General features: G+C 43.4%; 2 protein-coding genes across 4 annotated transcripts in view; one reads left to right on the top strand and one right to left on the bottom strand.

The window, feature by feature from the left end:
• The first annotated feature begins 941 nt into the window (after window positions 1–941).
• Window positions 942–11,053, top strand: ATAB2 (RNA binding protein). 2 transcript variants are annotated; one of them, XM_077353698.1, is made up of 5 exons: window positions 942–1,525; window positions 1,629–1,683; window positions 7,337–7,508; window positions 9,673–9,816; window positions 10,638–11,053. In XM_077353698.1, the coding sequence occupies exons 1-5, from the start codon at window positions 1,035–1,037 to the stop codon at window positions 10,895–10,897; spliced, it is 1,122 nt and encodes a 373-aa protein (XP_077209813.1). In that variant the 5' UTR covers window positions 942–1,034; the 3' UTR covers window positions 10,898–11,053. The 2 variants fall into 2 exon arrangements, with proteins under 2 accessions (XP_077209813.1, XP_077209812.1); XM_077353697.1 differs by having other exon boundaries at window positions 944–1,525; window positions 1,629–1,698.
• Window positions 11,054–21,270: 10,217 nt separating this feature from the next.
• Window positions 21,271–22,262, bottom strand: part of LOC143845619 (PHD finger family protein) — a 34,201-nt gene continuing 33,209 nt past the window's right edge. The window contains exon 13 of one of the 2 annotated variants that reach the window (XM_077354002.1): window positions 21,271–21,898. In XM_077354002.1, coding sequence (XP_077210117.1) covers window positions 21,757–21,898 — 142 coding nt within the window. In that variant the 3' untranslated portion in view covers window positions 21,271–21,756. The remainder of the gene's footprint in view (window positions 21,899–22,262) is intronic. The other variant, XM_077354003.1, reaches the window with a different exon arrangement.

Genomic DNA, 22,262 nt, shown 5'->3' with positions numbered 1-22,262 from the left:
CGGGTTGGGTCGGGTCAGGTTTAAAGAAAAAAAACAAAAACCCAGCCCGGCTCTTATAAGCGCACTATGACTTTCTTAAATATCTCTTGATTAACCTAGTAAATTATTTTCTAATACTTTAAGATAATTGTTTTCATTGCGCTGATCAGGTTTGTGATGTGAAAAGATAGCTTCCTTCTTGAATTTATGCACATGATGATATAAAATTAGAGATTTTTGGCGTGAAAATTTATCATTTTCAACGATCTTTGAAAATAGTCATTATCCTACTCTAAATAATAAAACCCAATCTGACCCGCCCGCCTGACCTGTGTTGCAACCCTATGTTGGACAACCTGGCCCGCTAATTTTATCGTGATTTTCAAAATCTTACAATTTGATTTTTTTTTTCCGCACTATTTTTGCCCCAAGCAACCCAAATCCAACCCGACTGAATGTGGGAAATCAAGTTAGATGGTTGGGTTGGGGTGCAACTCAGGTCAATTTCAACCTTATTTTAGCTCAGGTTGGGTTAGCATTTCCTCAAGTTGGGTTGGCTCAGAGTTAGAAAAAGCCAACCTCCTAATTTCAAGTTGGGATAGGGTTGAGGCCTCGAGGGATTGCACCTCTAGCTCAATGGTCAAGGCTTTGTTCTTCAACCTGGAGGTTGGACGTTCAATCACAGCTTACCTATAAAAGAAAAAAAAAGTGTTTCAGGCCTTGGGCAACTAGAGTCACTAGACCCAACTTGAACACAACCCCATTCCCGCTAATTACTGCAATTTTCAAAGTCTTAGGTGGACTACAAGGGCTAACATTACACCATATAATTGTGATCAGTCGACTCTCATATGCTAATCCCACTAGTAATGTTAGTATACGGTATAGCTCCAGCGTATGTTAGTGAAACTCCTCCTTGAGATACTAAAAAGAACGAAGTGCGAGTACACTACGCCCTTCCCAACTGATGCCAACGGATATGTGTGGTAGATAACTTCCTTCCCACCTCCCCAAAACAACCCAAAAGTGCTTCTACAAAGCACAGGCAAAACCCCATGACGACTCTAACCTTCAATCCAGTCAGAATCAGAAACCCCATACACCAATCTCACAAACCCATCTCCACTTTCATCTCTCTATCAAAACCCATCAAAATCTCATACCCCAAAACCAGAATCTCTCTACCCAGTTCATCCAATTTAAGATTGAATTCTGTCTCAGAGAGCTCAATTTCTTCACCCACTGAAGATTCTTCAGTTTTAACAGACGATGTTGATGATGACCCTTTGGCGGAATTGCGATTCCTGGACCCGGAGATTGATCCCAAAAGTATTTCGGAATGGGAATTGGATTTCTGTTCAAGACCCATTTTAGATATCAGAGGTAAGAAGCTTTGGGAGCTTGTTGTGTGTGATGGTACACTTTCACTTCAATACACAAAGTTTTTCCCCAACAATGTCATCAACAGCATCACTTTGAAGGATGCCATTGTGTCTATTTGCGATGTTTTGGGCGTCCCCTTGCCGGAGAAAATTCGCTTTTTCAGGTGTTTTTTTGGGCTCTTACACTTGGATTTTTACTCACTTTGTATTTTCTTGAGGTTGGTGTTTTTTTCAGAAGAATAATTGGATTGATTAACATGTTTATAGGTCCCAGATGCAAACAATTATAACAAAAGCATGTATGGAGCTTGGCATAAAACAGGTTCCTAGTAAACGGGTGCACATCTTTACCCCTTTTTATGTTCCTTATTGGAAAATTTCTCTTTTTCATAACATGTGCTGAAAATTTTCTGTGAAATAACCGATTAGTCCAATAGCTTAAGGTGCTGAGTTGGTCTTATTAATCATTTATAGTTCAACACTCCCCCTCACATGTGGACCCTCTCTTCTTTTTTTTCTGGGTTGGCCGTACTCATGCACACGGTGGCTCCTCATTTGGGTTGGCCATACAAATGGATTTTTATTATGAAGGAGTTGTTGGGTTTTGAACCCAGGACCTGCCGTGAGACCATAGCTCTGATACCATGTGAAACTACCAATTAATCCAAAAGCTTAAGCTGTTAGAGTTGGTGTTATTTAATCATTCTGTTGGGGTCCACGCAAAAGCAAATAGTCCCACATCAGATAAGTGAAATGGATGGGGATGGGTTATAAGGGAATGGGCACCCTCCCTCTTGTTGGAATGGTCGTAACCCTCAGGCAAAATCCCTACGCCCAGCAGAAAAAGAAGTCGCGTAGAACAAAAATTTTCTAAAGATTTTGCCCTTTATCCAGGATTTCTAGGGACTAGATGATCTTATGATGACAAAAGAAATACAAACATAATGTCAAATACTTTATTAGTGATCGCGGAATTGATCGTCTGCTTGATCTACTCCTCGAATCGCCGCGCACAATCTAATCGCCGCAAACGCCGCAAGTTGATCCGATTGGATCCTTTCGCACAAGGGATCGAGAACAACGATGTTCCCTTCGATCTACTGATCTAAATTAGTTGTTTAGAGAGGAAATACATTTTCTTTTATTGGAGCTTTAGTGTGGGTGAAACTACCTTGAAGTTGTAGTTTAAAACTAGAAGAAAGGAGAGAGGAAGCAATGGACGATATGCACTCCAGATTAATTTTTTACAAAAAAAAAATTCCAGCAGTTTTCAATGCATCTAAGATTCGTCCATTGCATCAATATATAAGAGGTTTGCTTTCTAAAATTAACCCCTACTTTGTTTGCATGTTAATAATATAATAAACTACTAACTTTACATATGCCATACAAAAAGTAATAATTACCTATTGGAAATTCTTTCAATAACGTTGGAATTTTCTCTACCATGTTGGGCGTGAGTTCCAATAAAAGAATGTTGCCATAAAAGTCAAGCTTTCTAAGTTATTAAAAGATTTTTGTCTCTTTCTCTTTCCATGCATATATCTACTACTATATATATATATATATATATATATATGTATATATATATATATATATATATGTATATATACACATTCCTTTCTCATCTTTTATCCCACACAAAGCAACAGATTCACAAATCGTTTGCACTAATTGAAATACCCAAAATGGGTTGGACGTATATGGATGGGACCCACCCAATTTGCCACTATATTTTGTTTACACAATAAAATCTGTTCTATTATTTTACTCAATAAAGCTCCAATATTTATTTCCCTTTATGCCCTTAGTTAAAATTTAACTAATCCAAGTATTTGTATTAAATATTTTAGAGTATACATATTAATTTTATATGTATATTTTTCCCTTTCAAATGTCACGAACTAGTTCGCGTGTGCAATTTTATAAATGCGGGACCCGTATCCAATGGATACATATGGGTCAAACGAGTAGTGAGTGGGATCGTTGCAGGGGTTCAACGGTAGATCCTGCAGAATCGAATAAGCGGCCCCACTGCGATATTGCTCCGTAGTCAACGCTACAATCGCAATGAGTCAGTGGCCTCCATCGAGACGTAACTCTGAAGATAACCGTTAAACCATCTTACCCCAAACCACATCCAAAATGTGCAAGTCCCTTTTACATTCCTCATCTACCGAGTTGAGTCCTCCGGAGGGTGGACTATGTTTATCCCCTGGGCCCACTCTTGGTATACCGTTTAGTCACACAGTTTTGACCCGCAAATGCATTTGTAAAACCTTTGATAAACCTTTTTCAAATTCACCTGGCCAGGTAATATCATAGGTCTACTGATCTTGACAAAAACTGTAGATGATCCCCAATAATCTGGGCGAAGAATCCCGTGTCGGGTATCCTTATTAATCACGAAGGTTTGTCAGACATTCCAGTACTACCCTCAAGTGATCCCTAGTGGAACCACTGTTAGATAGACCAAGAAAGAAAGACGCGCCCACAGACTAATATGATCCCTCAGGTCAAAGGACATGTAAAGGGTCCTGTCTGGTAGAATAGCCTTACTATCTCCTGTCCACAGGCTAATCTAATGTGATCCTGTTCAGTGCGTGTAGGGCTGCAAATGAGCCGAGCCGAGCTTTGGGGTGTTCGGGCTCGGCTCGTTTAGTTTTTATGAAGGCTCGTGTTCGGCTCGGCTCGCTTAGTTTTCGAAAAAGCTCGGCTCGGCTCGGCTCGTGAAATATTCGAGAAAGCTCGGCTCGGGCTCGGCTCGTGAAATATTCGAGAAAGCTCGGCTCGGCTCATTAAGTGCAAACGAACCGAGCTTAAGCTCGGCTCGTCTCAAGAATGATAAAAACATACATTCGTGGGATTTGAACCCAAGCCCCCTCTAAATTCAGCGCCTTAACCACTCGGCCAAACTTTCATTTGTGATAAACAACCCATATTCTTTTATTTTATATATAAAAAGCAAACATAATCCAAGCTTTAAAGCTCGGCTCGGCTCGGTTCGTTTATGATCCGAGCCTCAAAAGCTCGCGAGCTTTTCCGAGCCGAACTATACAGCTCAAGTTCGGCTCGTTTATTTGGCGAGCCTAATTTTTGGGCTCGGGTTCGGCTCGTTTAGTAACTGAACGAGCCCGAGCCAAGCTTTTAACGAGCCGAACCCAAACATGTTCGCGAGCCGGCTCGGTTCATTTGCAGCCCTAAGTGCGCGATCCCACCGTCGCACCCACTCTTCTAGCTTAGGGTCAACTACCCGAGTAACTGAGATAAGCCACTCCATGACACGTGCATGTAGGCTAGATTGCTGTTAGTTGTATACAGGAGAAGATGTCTAATCTTGTCCCCAACTATGAACTTTTAAGGTCTGCAAAGAACCGAAATTCCATATCTCCTCTAACAGCTAGCTTTTAGGGATGAGTTCTACCTGGTTAAATTCTCTACAAATGGTATCAGAGCTCAGGGCGTGGTAACCCCGGTTTGCCTCCGAGGGCGGGAATGTCTCTCGGGGAAGATCTCGGAGACCCCGGTGTAGTTATCTCGTGGTTCCCACGTTGCTTCCGTGTGGAGGGCGAGATGGTCCACGTTGCTTCCTCGTGGAGGGGCGAGATGGGCCACGTTGCTTCTGCGTGGAGGGGGAGATTGTTGGAGTTCCACGCAAAAGCAAATAGTCCCACATCGGATAAGTGAAATGGATGGGGATGGGTTATAAGGGAATGGGCACCCTCCCTCTAACGGCTAGCTTTTGGGGTGAGTTCTACCCGGTCAAATTCCCTACACATTCATACCTCAACAAGAAGGTTCTCAAAATATAATACATCCCTATCAAAGGAATTATGCAGATTTCCCATAGAATGGATATTTACATACCAACTAAATCCATAGCTAAGACTGAATGTCAACCTTAGCGAGTTACAGTACATGCATCTCAAATTGGGTAGCTCCAGTTGACATTGACTTGATTGAAACCGAGACACTGATGCTATGTCTCTCAGTAAGCATGGCCTAAAGAGTGATACAGTTGGAAAATGAAGCCATGAGAAGTAAGAACTCGTATAGCTAAAGCTGTTACTGGGACGGAGTGTCACCTAGGAGTTGCTACACATTTCATCGGAAAAGGAAAACGCAACCAAGAACAAACTAACATCAATATGAAGGAGAAACAAATGGTTTTCATTTTGAAAGACCCATTGGAAATAGGTTACCAATATCTCATGGACTATATTAGGTTTATTTCATGAATGAAAGATGCCAGCATGGTCACTAGGAATAAATTTCAGTTAGGTAGTAAATGTGTCACATGTAGGGAGGAATAAGAAACCTCGAATCGCTTATTCGTTGTAAATCAACACATGATTTGGGCAGCATCTTCAAGTGCTTTGGCAGTGAAGGGACTTCTCTGAATTCAGCAGTGGCGGTTTTTCTCCGGATGATCAAAAGGCCCTTTTGGTTATAAAGAGAAAATTCTTTGGAAGATAACCCATATGCTATTTTATGAAGAGTGTGAATTGAGCAAAATCAAAGGATCTTTTATGTGCAACACAAGGTGATAGGACTTGTGACATTGGAGATAAAGTTATGCTGAGTGATGGTAAGGAAAGAAGTTTGAGGACCTTTCAGTCTCTAAGCTGCTACAAAGTTGCACTAGTCTAGAATTCCATATGGCAATTGTTGGAAAGTAATTTGGTCTTCTTTGTTCTGTTTAACTTTTATTTCTTGGTCTTATTTCTTCAACAGTTATTTTCCAAGGGGACTTGCTTGCATAGGAAATATGACCCTGCTGTCATGTGTTATCCATAGGCTCGGTATCTGCATCAAAAAGTCAAATTAAGTACATTTTGTCCTTGAGTAATGCATTTAATGATCCTCAGATCCTTGTTTCTTGTAGTTTTTAAAAATTCATACATGGAAAGGACACTCACTCGCCTATGGTAAAACTAGTCAAGTGGCACAGGTTAATTAATGAAGCCGCAAGTTTTTTAATGACTCAGGCAAGCCAAAAGAGTAGAATGATTCTCAAGGGTCACAACCGAGTCAACTCAGGCAAGTCGGTGATTGACTTGATGAGTTTTTAAACAGGTGTTGATATTTGGATTGGATAGAAGAACTGCACACTGTCTCATAATATGGGATACTGGTAGAAGTTAAATTATATCATTCCTCAGTGTGAAGTAATTAACTATTCTAGAAAACCTGAACATGCAAAGTACAGGTAGCTACTAGAAGATTGTGAAAATTATTATTACATCATAGAGTTGTAGAACCTCAATTGTTGTGCCCATTTCATTTTCACGTAAATATAATGGGTACTTACATTTGCATCTACTACTGTTCAGAATCTCTCTATGTATATACTCGACCCAACTCAACTAAGCCTTTGTCCCAGACTAGTTGGGGTCGGCTAATGAATCCTTTAGAAAATTTTCATGAAGAAGGTTAAAGAATCTACCCGGCTCAAATTGACTAAGTCTAATCCTGACACTAGTTGGGTTCGTCTACATGGATCATTTTCTTCCATTTTCTCCTGTCCAAGGTCATTGTCTATGTTATGTTCCTAGCCATCAAGTCTTTCCTCACTATTTCTACCCAAGTTGTTTTCGCTCTGCCCCTACCTCTTTTTACTCCATCAACTTGGTGTTATCTCTCTATGCTAAATAAAATTCTATCATTCAAAAATAAATCACTCAATGCCTTACATTGAAACGTTATTTCTAGATTCAGTCTTGGTTAAGAACGATATGTTTATGTAAAACTGTAGGATTTTAATCAACCGTACCTCAGTATTCAAATGGATTTTGCATCAAGAAACTGCGCTCTTCATCTGTGCAGCATTTCAAATCCTTAATGTGATTTTGATAGCTCTCTATCGATGTTTGGTTGGCTGGTTAATCTTGTCAATCTTGGCTGTCTATATGGTCATTGCTAAATCTGACCTCTTTCTTTCAGCTTTTTTTTTTTTTAATTTTTTGTATTTACAGTGTGTATCACTAGTACTTTGGCTGGAAGAGCGGTATGAAACTGTCTATATGCGTCATCCTGGATTTCAACAAGGATCTAAGCCACTTCTGGCATTAGATAAGTCATTTCCGATGGAGCTTCCTGAAAACCTCTTTGGAGATAAATGGGCTTTTGTCCAGTTACCTTTTTCAGGTACATGCTTAACATCTCTTTGAAAATCCATTTGTGTGTTCATGTTGACTAAATTTTTTTTTTAGAAAATCGACTGAGATATATTGATGATTCATACGAGAAATACATGAGAAAGGGGCAAGGAGTCCCTCATGAACTACATCGTATGAGGACCTAAAAGAAAATCCAAAGCTATTCTCCCTTTACCATACCCTTTACATTCACCAGTCCAAAACAAGAAAACTAAAATTTCAAATTCTGCAACCTTCCTAGAAGTTATCCCCAATATCCTTGGTAATAACACCCATTCAGTAATTACAACCCCCAGAACAATTCAGTGATCCTCCCTGTCAGGTGCAATAAAGGCAGTCGTGACCTCCAGGAAAAGCCCCTTCTTTGGCCTGACAGTCTGACAGTCTGCCATCACATTTGCCGATCTCCTCCTAATGCTATCATCGATTTGATTTCTAGAACAAGGTCCTTGATACCCAAAATCATTTGCTCATCTAATCAGAATTAATAATCCTTCCAGACAGCAATAATATCCCCAACAGATCCGACTGCTTAATGTCAGATTTTCTCCTATGGAAGATGTCCTTTGCCGCCATCTGCTTCTTCCTCTCCGTCCTCAAACCCCTAATCTTCCAGACTATGACCTTCTTTTAAGAAACCGAGTGCCCCTCCCACAGTGCCCTCTAACCTTTGCGCATCGCAAGGCTTTGTGCTTCCTTTTTCCTTTTCCCAAGTTTTTTGTTTTATGTTTACCGGCTTGATCCCTGTTTTCGATCTCCATGAAAGTCTTACGGGTACCAATAACATCATTCTTATACAGCGAGCCGAGATCGTCACCCATAGCATTCATAGTGACAAGCTCTTCATCCATGACCTTATCCTCATCGATCTGGCTGTGATTAAGACGAAATTTGATTTTCCCAAGAAAAGCGCCCTGTTGAGGGCCCTACATCTGAGGCGAAACGCAGAATTAATAGGGAGCCCACCGGCATTACCCTGCCCAGGCTCAGACATGGGCCAAGAACCATTATTCAATACTGGGTCCACAAAGTCCAGGCCCACTCGCTCATTGTTGTCCAACCCAATAGGGGCATCAGATGGAATTAATATTTCTGGGTTAGTGAGAGAGTCATGTCAATGTGCTCTGGACCCTCCGACACATGCAAATTAGAGGTAGCCTCTTGTGCTGACTCAGCGATGGGCACGTGACCTGGGCCATGCTTTGGTTTTGAATTTCAAACATGAAATCATCGTGCGCCTGAAAGCTATCATGCACCTCCCAAGGGAATCTAGCCATAGGGCCGCTAACGTACTCCGAAGAATGCTCAGGAAGACCATCACGAAGAAGAAGACGATCCTCCAAGCCAGAACTCTCAATCGATCTTAACGCCAAGTAATCTGAATCCTCAGAATCTCTCTCCGAAGCCTCGACCATACCCTCCACACTACTATCGTCTTCTCCCATCTGAGGGATTTCTTTAGAACCAGTGTTCACAGCTTTCACCCAAACAATCGACCCATCAATCATCATGTTGACTATTTTTTTAAGTATTGCTTTCTACAAACACTTTGAACTTTCATTAGAATCTCGGAAAATTTATTCAAAGAACGTAGTTTTATGTAACTCAGAGGAAACATCGAATGAACCATCGTTATGTAGCCATTATAGGGATTGGACAAGTTACCTTTTAAAGCATTCAAAATATTCAGTTCCATCCCTTATCAGTTGTTTCTATTTGTTCAATTTTCTTTAGTACTGTTTGAGCAACCATTATAGGTGATCCTCATGCTTAAATGTACGGAAGATAATTAAATTTAAAACTATCCACCACTCCTGTATATCGCAAATCAGATGCAAACCACCACTTGGGTCTCTCAAGAGTGAAATCCCGCTCATATATTACAAATAATGAGCAAAATGCAACATAATGAACAAATTAGGTGTGAATGACAGAGAATGATGGCTTTTCTATTCTTAGGAAAACTATGAGCCAAAACTTTTATAGGATTTTCATTCTAAAAATAATTACATGTTAAAATTGAAATGGTCTATGTTGTATTTCCAATTCTTAGTCTTCTCAACCAGCAGTTATTCCTTATCATTATATTATTATTTTTAATTTTAACTTTCCATTATGGGAGTAATTTTAGTTTCTCGATTTCCAATTTCCAGCTGTTCAGGAGGAAGTGTCATCATTAGAGACGAGGTTTGCCTTTGGGGGGAGTTTAGATTTAGATCTTCTGGCAATTGACATTGACGACAATGCATTGGTTCCAGGACTTGCTGTTGCATCTTCACGCGCTAAACCTCTGGCAGGTACATCTCACTTCGGGCATGTATACACCTTAAGTACAATTAGAACAATGCTGTCAGCTGTTACATTTATATATGACTTCCACAAAGTCATTTTGGATTTTAGAAGTTTAAGGTGGTTTTTGAAATTTGGTTTCTAGCCTAGGGAAATATGTTTAGGTAGTCCTTGTTTTCTTTTAGGTTACTTTAATTCTGAACAAAAGAATGCTGTTACCATACTTTCAATTGGTACACCTAATATTTGCTTCAGATCAGAATAATGAGATAACTTGCAATTTTCCGAATGACCAGTTTATGTTCAGTGTAATAAAATCTAGATAGTATTAAGAATCTTTAAAACTACTGCTGTCTTGTGGGACTTTTATATTTTCTGATGTGTTCAAGGGTTTTCTGGCTTCTACTCAATGAATCAAAGATTTAGAATTATACCTCAATTTGAATAAGCATGTTTTGTTAGTGATACTTCTCAAGCAGATATGAACAAAAAAAAATACAAATAAAGGCAATTGTGAAGAATTACTTTGATTAGCAGCAAGAACATGGAATCTGGAGGTCTGTTATCATTCATATAAACATATAGTAATTGCCCACGAAGATCAATGCCCTTCCATTCCATAAGTCTTGTTTGACCAAGTCTAACAAAAAAAACATTGTTCCAGATGCTATTTCACCAGATAGATAACAGTGACTATGACTCATCTTATGACAATTAAACCACTCAAATAGTAATGTTGTCATTTTCAGAGGATGAACTAACAAGCAGGTTATTCATGGGCTGGTTCGGGTTCTAACATACATGGGTGTTTTTTTCTTCTATTGAGCAGCTTGGATGAATGGTTTAGAGGTTTGTTCAGTTGAAGTCAACACTGCTCGGGCTTCCTTGTTTCTATCTGTCGGAGTTTCTACGAGGTATATCTATGCTACCTATAAGAAGAGTGTGGCAACGACACAGGAAGCTGAAGCTTGGGAAGCAGCAAAGAAGGCCTGTGGGGGCTTGCATTTTCTTGCCATCCAAGAGAGTTTAGATTCAGATGACTGTGTTGGGTTTTGGCTCCTATTGGACTTGCCCCCACCTCCTGTATAACTTTATTAATTATGTCTCTTGATGAGCAGTTCCACACTTTCTGAGCTGTGTATTTGGCTCCCAATTGCAATCAAAACTTCAGTCATCAGACCTATGTATAAGTTACACAGTCGTGTTGGGAAAAATACACTTATACCCCCTGTGGTTTCTGACACATTCAACTTAACCTCCCCTGTGGTTTCAATTTGTGTAAGGTAGACCCCCTCAGTTGACGGTTGGTCCACAAATTGAAGGGTTAGGATGATCCTATGGAGCTGATTTTTTGGGCACACTCTATCTATGTCAGGGCCCATCAAATGAACGCTTTGGATCATCCAAACAATGTGGGCCTACTGTGCTTTTGGTAGTGGGCCCAAACCCCATACCCGAATCCAAACACTACCTAAAATATAATTTTAGGTTAGGAACTCTGAATAGCAACTCCAAGGCAATAATGTCACTGGGCCTTCTCTTCAACAGGGCACCGAGGAGCTGAAAATTGTTTCCTTGTTTGGCATTTTCCTTTCTGAGATGATATCTGCACTCTGTTGTTTTGATATTGCCACTCCTTTTTTTTGTGAACTTCTCTAAATGGCTGTTGATGTCATTGCTGTAACTACAACCAAAAAAAAAAGATAAAGGGGAAGTTTAGTAAAGTTAAGAGTTGGAGATCCTAGGCCCTTGATCCATTAAGCCCTCGTTTAAAGCTCTGCTAAGAAAGCTAAACCATTGATTTTGTAGTCATTTAGCTAATGGATGAGATGTTCGGGATGACACTGATACCGAATGGACTGCCTAATGATGTCTACAAGATCAACGGTCTTGATTGCACAAACAAGTCCCCTTGTGGGACCGAAAAATTGTTTCTATAATGGCAGCCCCCACTTTACTAATCACTTTTCCAATAGACTGTTGAGACTAATTTGGAAAGAGTGTTGCTCTGGAAACCTGCTGCCTAAGCCTAACTAGGGCTGGCAACGGGGCGGGTCGGGGCCAGATGTTGGGGTCCCCTACCCCTTCCCCTTTGCGGGGAATTCCCCCCCTCCCCTTCCCCTCCCCTCCCCTCTGCGAGGATGGTGGGGAATCCCCCTCCCCTCCCCGCGGGGAATATCTAATCCCCTTCCCCTCCCCGCATCCTTCGGGGACAAAATCCCCGCTCCGCCATCGCCCCCTCTTTAGTAATTGATACACTGATGATGGGTGTCCCTAATCAACTTGATGCAATTTCAATATATAAAAATGTTATAAACTAACATACTTGTAGCGAAGGATATATATTTCTTACTCTTCAGAAGATAGCAAAATCCTTTGAAGTACTGACTTGACTCTTGAGTGTCCTCGCAGCAGTCGCACCAACAGGCGTTATAAACCCAAATAGATGCCTGAGCAATGTTCAGAGGCTTGGGAATCACCAAAATGCAAAAAGTGAACTGTGTCCCTAACCTGAGCAATGTTTCTTTCGTGGGAAGGAATTAAGGAAACCCTTAGTCCCTAACCAAAATAAAAATGCAATTTATTATTTTATTTTCGCCACCGATGTTGGCACTACGATTTTTTGATAATGGCATACACTCAGCTTGTCTTTATTATTTCAACATCTGTCAAAAGGTTATTATAGTTCCCAAAATGCTCTCAGAAGCTAATTAAAACGAAAAGACAAGCTAAGTTTATGTTTGGGGGAATCTTGTAGCCGATCCACAGAGTTTCTAGTAGTTTTCCTAAAAAAAAACACTTAAAAATATACAAAAAAATGGCATTGATTAACGGGGCGAGGCGGGGAGGGGACAACTACATCCCCTTCCCCTTCCCGCATCGAGGAATTTTTAAATTCCCCTTCCCCTATCAAATCGGGGAATCCCCGCCCCGTTTGGGGCGGGGCGGGGTGGATCCCCTCTTTTTCGGGTGAAATTGCCAGCCCTATGCCTAACCGAGAGCAAAACTGAGCAAATCCCTACATAATTACAAGAAAAACAGTCATTAGCTACAGAAAAAATCTCCGCCACTAGGGCATCTAATAATCTAATCTATATATAATAAAGAGGAAGGGTGCTTTACTGTTCACCGCTGATTTGGCAGCCCTCCCCTTCCTCCCTCAGGTCTATGTGGCATCAGATTTTTCTTAGGTGGAATTTCATACAATTTATATTTAGTACATTTCCTATTCCACGTTTATTGCCACGACCAACTAAATCTCCCAAAATCACGGCACGGCAATTACTTCCCGATATAAATGAGGAGTTACACTTGTATAATAGCAAGGAACTAAGAGACATTTCCAATAACGTTTCTCTTTCCTCCCTACTTCCCTATATAAATGAGGAGTTACAATTGTATAATAGCAAGGCACTAAGAAACATTTCCAATAACGTTTCTCTTTCCGCCCTAAATTCTACTCCCCCATGATTCAACTTTCCTACGGTTCCCAAATTTATTGCGAGACAAATTCGCTTCGTATCACAGTATTTCCGGTATAAAACTCTCTCTCTCTCTCTATCTCTCTGCCCTAGCCTGGAAATAAGAAATGGGCATCTCTAACCACAATCAGATGCTCCTCATCTTCTTCGGTTCCTTTGGAGGCCAAAAAAGATGTTAGGAATTAACAACGCAGCAGAATAACGATGCAAAGATAAAACGAAAGATCACACACAGATTTACGTGGTTCACCCAACAGTTTGGTATGGGCTACATCCACGACAGAGCGACAAGCCAACGATTCCACTATTCTGAAAAAAAGATTACAAACCCTCACACCTCTCTAGGGCATCTCCTGATATCACATCCTTTTTATATGGCGTTCTGAGACGCGTTACAATAAAGAGAAAAAAAACCCTAATTCATGAAAGTACGAAACTACCCCTAGTATAAAAATACCCTAAAAAATTTGGGGCCGCAGTCAGGGTAAAGTGTACAGTACTTTCCATATTAGAATGAGATCAGGCTTCATCAATAACAAAAGAGAATATCAGGAACAATATTTGTTCTTCATGTGGGTACGTTTTGTTTAGCCAAATTGCTCACTATTTGACGGAGATAATTTTCAGGTGACTGATTCAATGTGGGTTTTTTGGTAACAATCATTAAGGAAAAGCTTGGAACAAGTTGATTTCATCATATCCTGTTGATTGGAATGGAAATGTACAACCTGTTTAGCCTTGCATGGGTTGAGGACATTGGACAAGAGTTTGCTTCTTTATAACCGTTTCATACTGAAAGGATCAATGTTATTGGAATCTTGCTTGCTTATCTTTATTTTTTTTATGTTTTCAGAATATATTACTACGAGAACCATTACTACGAGAACCATCCGTTCTCTCTTGAACAATTCCAAAGCTCTTGCTTCAACGAGAAAAAATAAGAAAAATTGAACTCACTCCTTCCATTGCTTTATTTTGTTTTGTATGGAAAAACTCTTTCCACTTTCATCTCAAACACTAATTTAGGGGAATGAAACTCACTCTTTACTCTGCTCCTTTATTATTCTCAATTTTCTTTGTCTCTCTTTATTTGAGTTTTTCACTATGTTTATGAATATAGGTACATCAGATCGAATACAACTTTCTAGTAAGATTTTTTGTGGAATACAGGGTATTTAGCTGAAGAGATGCTATATGGGATACAAAAAATGCTAGCAGTCTAAGTTACACCTCTGGTCATCCCTACGAATGCTAATCTACTGCCCCGGCTAGCAGGCAATCCATGGCCAAAAAGTTGCCTCATTGTATAATCTTAGCATCAAATTTGTGGGGACTTTAATGCTGAATGTTCACCATTTGCTGCCTTATATGTGGCTTATCTACTCTTTACGTGTAAACAACTTTCACTAACTTTCTTTTCATCTAAACAGAATCCTGCACTCACCGAAAACACCATTTCGTATTCCAACCCACCATTCCCGTAATCTACTACATCACATTTCCCTGCTGTTAGGTCTAAAATTGGTAACAGGTTATGGTAGGGCCGGAAAGGCTGATCTGTGCCTGAAGGGCTGATCTGTGCCTGAAGGGCTGATGGAGTCCTGCGCTGCACAAGAGCACAGACAAGAAGACAGAGGGTCAGAAGACCAACCCGGAGTGGTGCTCCGGACGAGCGCTTCGACACTCAAGTCAGAGCAGGAGTGCAGAGCAATGTCAGAGCAAAAGCTTAGGGTTTTGATTTTCAGATCCCTCACCTTAGCACAAGTGAAGGCTATTTATAGTGATTCTGAGCCACCTGTCCAGGACAGGTGGTGGCCTCTGTATGGACCAGGTCTCATACCTAGGAAGGGTAGGTGGAAGTCCCTGATTGGTCCAGGTGTCACACCTAGCAGGGACAGGTGTTGGCTTTGCAACGGTCCCTGTGAGGCCACGTGTCAACAGCCAGTTGGTTGCTGAGTTCGGACCTCATCAGTGCTGAGTTCGGACCCATCAGTGCTGAGTCCAGACCCCATCAGTTGCCCCCTGGTTCTCCGAGTCGTGATAGCGGCTAGGGGAAGCAAAAAGGGGGTTAAAACAGCATCTGGCCGGCCTTAAGGCCTCTGGGCAGCTGAGGCAGGCCTCAGGCAGGGGCCAGAAAAAACCGCTGCGGCCAGGGGCCTCTGGGCGGCCTGGTCTGAAGGAGCACGGCCGGGCAGGAGCCCTTGTGCAATCCAGTCCGACCGAAATTTGAACCAGAAGTCTGGCCGGCCAAACTTCCTGGGCGTCGTGTCCGGGCAGATCTCCTGGACGGGGGCGGCTAGGCAGGACAGGTCCTCTGTCGCCTAGTGAGTGCGCCGTATCCTGTCCGGCTTCAGCTAAGCCTTCTGGGCGGCTAGGGCGGGCAGAATTTGCACTGGAGGTCTGTCCGGCCGAGCCCTTCTGGGCGGCTCGGCCGGGCAGAAGTTGCACTGGAGGTCTGTCCGGCCGAGCCCTTCTGGGCGGCTCGGCCGGGCAGAATTTTGTCTTCTAGCGAACGCGTCATATCCTGTCCGGCTAAGCCTTCTGGGCGGCTAGGCCAGGCAGGTCTTTTGTCGCGTAGCGGTTGCGCCATATCCTGTCCGGCTTCGGCGAAGACGTTGGACGGCCAAGCCGGACAGGTCTTTTGTCTTCTGGCGAACGCGTCATATCCTGTCCGGCTAAGCCTTCTGGGCGGCTAGGCCGGGCAGGTCTTTTGTCGCGTTGCGGTTGCGCCATATCCTGTCCGGCTTCGGCGAAGACGTTGGACGGCCAGGCCGGACAGGTCTTTTGTCTTCTACAGATGACCAGATTTTCTGGTCGGCCTGAGATGACCTCATTTTTTGGTCGGCCTGAGATGACCTCATTTCCTGGTCGGCCTGAGATGACCTCATTTTCTGGTCGGCCTGTGATGACCTCATTTTCTGGTCGGCCTGAGATGACCTCATTTTCTGGTCGGCCTGAGACCTCATTTTCTGGTCGGCCTGAGATGACCTCATTTTCTGGTCGGCCTGTGATGACCTCAGTTTCTGGTCGGCCTGAGATGACCTCATTTCCTGGTCGGCCTGAGACCTCATTTTCTGGTCGGCCTGAGATGACCTCATTTTCTGGTCGGTCCGAGATGACCAGGAAAAATATCATGTCCGGCCATAGTATTGGACCGGAGTGAACCAAGCGGCTCCTTAACCCCAGTTTAAGAACTTGGATTTCATTGTGGGTGGTTTTTGGCCCCCGTACTCTCCTGGCCGGGAGTTGGCTCACAGCCATTTAGAGGCGAACCGAGGTGAACCACCAATGCAGGATCCCATTTTTCTGAACTCGGATTTCAGGTGGTTTTCCACGAGTGGTCCCTGGCCGGAATTGGGTTCCAAGCCATTTCGGGACGGACCGGAGTGAACCACTGCTTGGATCCAAGTCTTCAGAACTTGGGCTTTATAAGGTGGTTTTTCACTGAGTGTCCTTGGCCGGAACTGGTCTCCAAGCCATTGCGGACGTGCCGGAGTGTACCACCGCTGAGCTACAGAGGTCTAAGTCTGCAAACACTTAGAGCTGAGCTGATGAGGTCTAAGTCTGCAAACACTTAGACTGAGAGCTAAGTCTGCAAACACTTAGAATCTTCAAGGTGGGTTTCCACTGGGGCGGGTCCTTGGTTGGAACTGATCTCCAAGCCATTGCGGACGTGCCGGAGTGTACCACCGCTGGGCTGCAGAGGTCTAAGTCTGCAGACAGGTTCTACACTCGGGGGGCCCGTGGCTGGAACTGACCTCAAAGCCATTGCGGACCGGCCGGAGTGAACCTCTGCACCGCTGCTGAGTCTGCGCTGCAAACAGGTTCTACACTCGGGGGGCCCTTGGCTGGAACTGACCTCCAAGCCATTGCGGACCGGCCGGAGTGAACCTCTGCACCGCTGCTGAGTCCTTGCGCTCTCTTCTGTTGTCATCATTTTTTAAATACCTTCCGAGGTACCCTCTGCTGATCAGCTGCTCGATCTCCTCCTTCAAATGAAGGCACGCATTGGTGTCATGACCGTGATCCTTGTGGAACCTGCAGTACTGGGACATGTTTCTTTTCGCCGACGATGTCTGCCTCTCCGGCCACCGGATGAAATCCTCTTCCCGAATGGCTGCCAGGATACGTGCTCTGGACGCGGTCAGCCGCGTGTAATGCTCTCTCGGGTGGGGGCTTCTCTCCTTCTTCTGAGATTTATCATCCCTACGCTGCTTGGTAGGGTTCTTCTCCTCAGGCCTTCTCTTGCTAGCAGAGTCCAAGGCGGCGAGAGTTTCCTCCACCGAGATGTACTCCTCCACCCCGGCCATCAGGTCTGCGAGGGACTGCGGATTGCGCCGGGCCACTGCTCGTCTGAAGTCAGTTGATCGAACGCCGGCCAGAAGAGCGTTCGTGGCCGCGGAGGGATCCAGGTTGGGAACCTGAAGAGCTTCCCTGTTAAAGCGACCGACGAACACTTTCAAGGCCTCATCATCTCCCTGCCTGAGGGCCATCAGCGAAGCGGTCGTCTTCCTGGGTCTTCTGCTGCTCATGAAATGGCGGTCGAGGTCATCCCCAAAATCATCAAAATTGTCCACTGACCTGGGTTTAAGCCGCGAGTACCAGTCCCGCGCTGCTCCGGTCAACGTGGTGGGGAACTCCCGGCAAAGGAATCCATCCGACGCCCCGTGGAGGAGCATTGTGGTCCTGAAAGTCTCCAGGTGGTCCACGGGGTCGGTGGTCCCGTCATACTGCAGAATCTGCGGCATCTTCCAGCCCGCAGGGGCTTCTGCGCTGAGCACTCTGTCCGAAAATGGTTGAGCACTTATGAAGATCCGGGAGGCAGGTCGGCCCTGCTCTCTGGCGAGCTCTTTGATCCGGTGGTCGATCTGCTGGATCCTTCGCAACACCGGGTCCTCTCTTTCCTCAGCCCGGTGGACGGGCCTCTCTCTCCTTGCTGGCGGGCTCATAGCCGAACCGGACTGACTGGCCGGACTCATTCGCCGGTGCCGCGATCCCTCTCCGTGCGTGGCGTCTCTCTTGCTGCCATGCCTTTGTACGGAGGGAGATCGTGACCGGTGATGTAGGTGAGGCTCGGGGCGCACATGCTTGTCCCGGGAGAGGTGATCTCGTCTTGTAGAGTGACGAGTCTGCTCCCGGGGCGGAGGCCTGTGCTCTCTGCGGGAGCTTCCCCTCCTCTGGGCGGGCTGAGAGGCCTCGGCTGGGTGCTGCTGGAGTGCGGTGGCCGGATTCCTAAACTGCGCAATCACAGCAGTCATTTCTTGGAAAAGGGCCCGCATCTCCCTCGGGGTAGGGGTAGGGTCTGAACGGTCCGAGCGAGTCGGACTGCGCTCCCCTGGCGCCCCGACCTCTATCTGCGAGGCCAATCGCTCGCTTCCTCCTTCGCGGGGGGCTGTAGCCCGGGTCGTCCGGGAGGTTGGCACATGCTTTCCGTTTTTTCCTATCATTGCTTAAGTGAGGTTCCGAACAGCTTTTTGTTGCGGGGTCCCACGGATGGCGCCAAATCTGTTAGGTCTAAAATTGGTAACAGGTTATGGTAGGGCCGGAAGGGCTGATCTGTGCCTGAAGGGCTGGTCTGGCAAGTCACACCTGAAAGGCTAGGGGAGTCCTGCGCTGCACAAGGGCACAGACAAGAAGAAAAAGGGTTAGAGGACCAACCCGGAGTGGTGCTCCGGACGGGCGCTTCGACACTCAAATCAGTATGAGCAGGAGTGCAGAGCAATGTCAGAGCAAAAGCTTAGGGTTTTGATTTTCAGATCCCTCACCTTAGCACAAGTGAAGGCTATTTATAGTGATTCTGAGCCACCTGTCGAGGACAGGTGGTAGTTCTGAGCCACCTGTCCAGGACAGGTGGTGGCCTCTGTATGGACCAGGTCTCATACCTAGGAAGGGTAGGTGGAAGTCCCTGATTGGTCCAGGTGTCACACCTAGCAGGGACAGGTGTTGGCTTTGCAACGGTCCCTGTGAGGGCCACGTGTCAACAGCCAGTTGGTTGCTGAGTTCGGACCTCATCAGTGCTGAGTTCGGACCCATCAGTGCTGAGTCCGGACCCCATCACCTGCTATCACATGCTTCCTGCCACATAGAAACTTCCTTTCATATTCCACCCCTGCGTTTTCATTCATTTACATACTGTTTCACCCATAAATCCTTCCCCCACTATTTCATCTCACAGGTTTCTCTTTTTTTAGGGTTTTTTTGTCCTTCTGGCTTCTATTTTGATGACTTTTTTATCTGATATTGTTAGTTTAGGGTTTTCCATATTTTTTTCATGCGTCTTGCCGGCACATAAAGAGATGATGGAGACTTTTCACGGGTTTTTTAACATTCAGGTATTTGAAATGGATACTTTTTTTCTGCCTTTCTATTTCCTTTCTGTTTAGGCTCTGTTCACATAATGAGCTATCCAGATTCAGTCACCAGTCACCATAACCAAGGTTTAAAAAGGGAAATGTTACGAAAATAAAGGGAAATGTTATGTTATGCGGTGGACGCTAGCAAATCCCATTTAAAAAAAGGGAAATGTTACGAAAATACCAATATATGGTTGTGCTTATGCATTTCAATAAAAAAATCATATCTAACTACTTATTATGTATGTGGGGCTCATCAGACATTGTGAGTCAATGTTCTCATATTTCCTTTCCAAATAATATGCATTCGCGAGATCAATACCTTTCTAGGAAAAAGCATTCTACTTCAGCTTTATTGTACCAAACGATGAAAAAGATTTATCCGGAAAGGAAAGGAAAAGATAAGACTTTCCACCGTGGAAAGAACTTTCCTACGAACCAAACGGGCCCATAGGGAAGTGATACATTCACCCCTTTTTTTACTTGGGACAGCCAGCTCTAGTGTATCTATGACTGCAGAGGGGCTGATGTACTTCACGTGGGAAGGATTCAATGGGCCTGATTGCCACGTACACTACAGCTGGCTGCCCTATGTAAAGATAAGAGGTGAATTTATCATTTCCCTTTCTATATGCGTCACCATAACAACGCTGGATATCCAGAAATATCATTTTTAAGAAAACAACAAAATATTACATAGGCAATTTCCAAAATAAAAAAGAGGGATAAATAAACATCACTAAAACCCTTTAGCGATGCCCTTTATTGCAATGGATATGTTAGGGTCACCAAAAACCTTTAGGGGCCGTTTGGATACGCGGATTTTAGAATCCGGGATTTCTTCAAAATTGTATACTCATTTTTTACTTTTCGCCATTCTTTCAGTCATCAAGAGAGTAGCAGCAGATCCTCCCATATTTCCAGGTTTTAGAAATCTCAGGATGCAGGAGAGATTTTTAAAACCTGAATTTCTCACTTAAAATCCAAGAATCGCTGAAAGAACAACATACAGCAGCTTGGTCATGAACACTCTTTTACACTGTTTTCAAACTAAAAACCTCGATTTAAAACCCGCATATCCAAACGGCCCCTTAGCAAAGGTTTCCATATTCAGGTTCGCAAACCTTTAATGACAGATAGATAAACGTCACTAAAACCCTCTAGCGACGCCCTTTATTGCGACGGATATGTTACGGTCGCCAAAAACAATTAGCGTTTACCCATAATATAAAAAAAACATTTAGGGAAGGTTTCCATATTTAGATTCCCAAACCTTTAGTGACGGATACATATATGTCACAAAAACCCTCTAGCGACGCCCTTTATTGCCGCGGATATGTTACGGTTACCAAAAACCTTTAGCGAAGGTTTCCATATTCAGGTTCCCAAACCTTTATTGACATAGATAAACATCACAAAAAACCTCTAGCGACACCCTCTATTGCGACGGATATGTTGCGATCGCCAAAAACCTTTAGCAAAGGTTTTCAAATCAAGGTTCCCAATCCGCCCATAATTATTCATCTGTGGAAATAGTAACAACTATCTTATGCTAAATTTTAAAAAAAAAATGCTGAATAAAAAAAGTAGAGTAAGTACCATTATTGAAACATGGGAGCGCTGTATCAATACCCAATTCTAATTTTAATTCAAAATAAAAAAAACAGACTAAGGAGACAGTAAATGAGTTGATTTTACTTAATGAGACATCCATAATAATTTCATTAAATTCCAACATATGCCAAGCAGTATCTACTGTCCTACACTTTAAAATTACCCAAGAAATGGCCTCATGATAATCAGACCACTACAAACAGCAATTCCCATTTCAGTGCATTTGACACAGTTGACTAAAAGAATCCTTCAGAGATTGAAGCATTTTAGAGGAGTAAAAGGTATATTGAAATAATGGGGGCAAAAGCCTACCTTGTAAATAGATATGCTTGTTTGCATGGGACCTGCTCCCTCTTATACAACTGAATCAGAAGCTCTGATTGGCCAACCATGCCTTATTTGATCCAATTTCCTGTAGCTTAAATCCAGTAAAAATTACCTGCACAATTTCAGGAATGGATCTTAATAAAAACCCACTGAGCGATAATAAGGCCTGGTATTACATTTTCGTCCGCTTTTGTTTCTGAGAAATGAAGCGAATTCCTTGCTTCCCAAGTTCCAAGGTCTTCACCCATCCGTCATCCAGACGAACATCTAAAGTTGATGTGGCTTCGATCATGTTCGTAACTACTCCCTTGTGCCTGCACCAAGTGTTCAACTGTCAGCCAATATTGTATTCACATTTCTATAACAGTAAAAATGTTTTACTAGTTTAAAGTTTAAACACAGTTTATATTGGCACGTTTGGCGACCATGAATTTTTTTACTTTTTTTTTCATAATAAATCGGTGTCTACAAGTGGAGATGAGGGTGAAGTCACTAAAAATCAGGAAACAAAATACATGAAAGGAAAAATTGCCTATGGGAGACACCAAAATACAAGAATTGTCAACTGGGGACACAATTTTGAAAAATTGTCAACGAGGGTTGATAACCCCCTTTTTGAGAGTTTGATAACCCCATTTAGAGGGTTGGTAACCCCCTTTTAGAGACTTGACAACCCCA

The sequence above is a fragment of the Tasmannia lanceolata genome, unplaced genomic scaffold (genome assembly GCF_043159265.1).
Source record: "Tasmannia lanceolata isolate RefF3 unplaced genomic scaffold, GAP_Taslan_0.1 ptg000015l, whole genome shotgun sequence".
Taxonomy (NCBI): Eukaryota; Viridiplantae; Streptophyta; class Magnoliopsida; order Canellales; family Winteraceae; genus Tasmannia; species Tasmannia lanceolata.
This window is presented reverse-complemented; position numbering and strand designations above follow the sequence as displayed.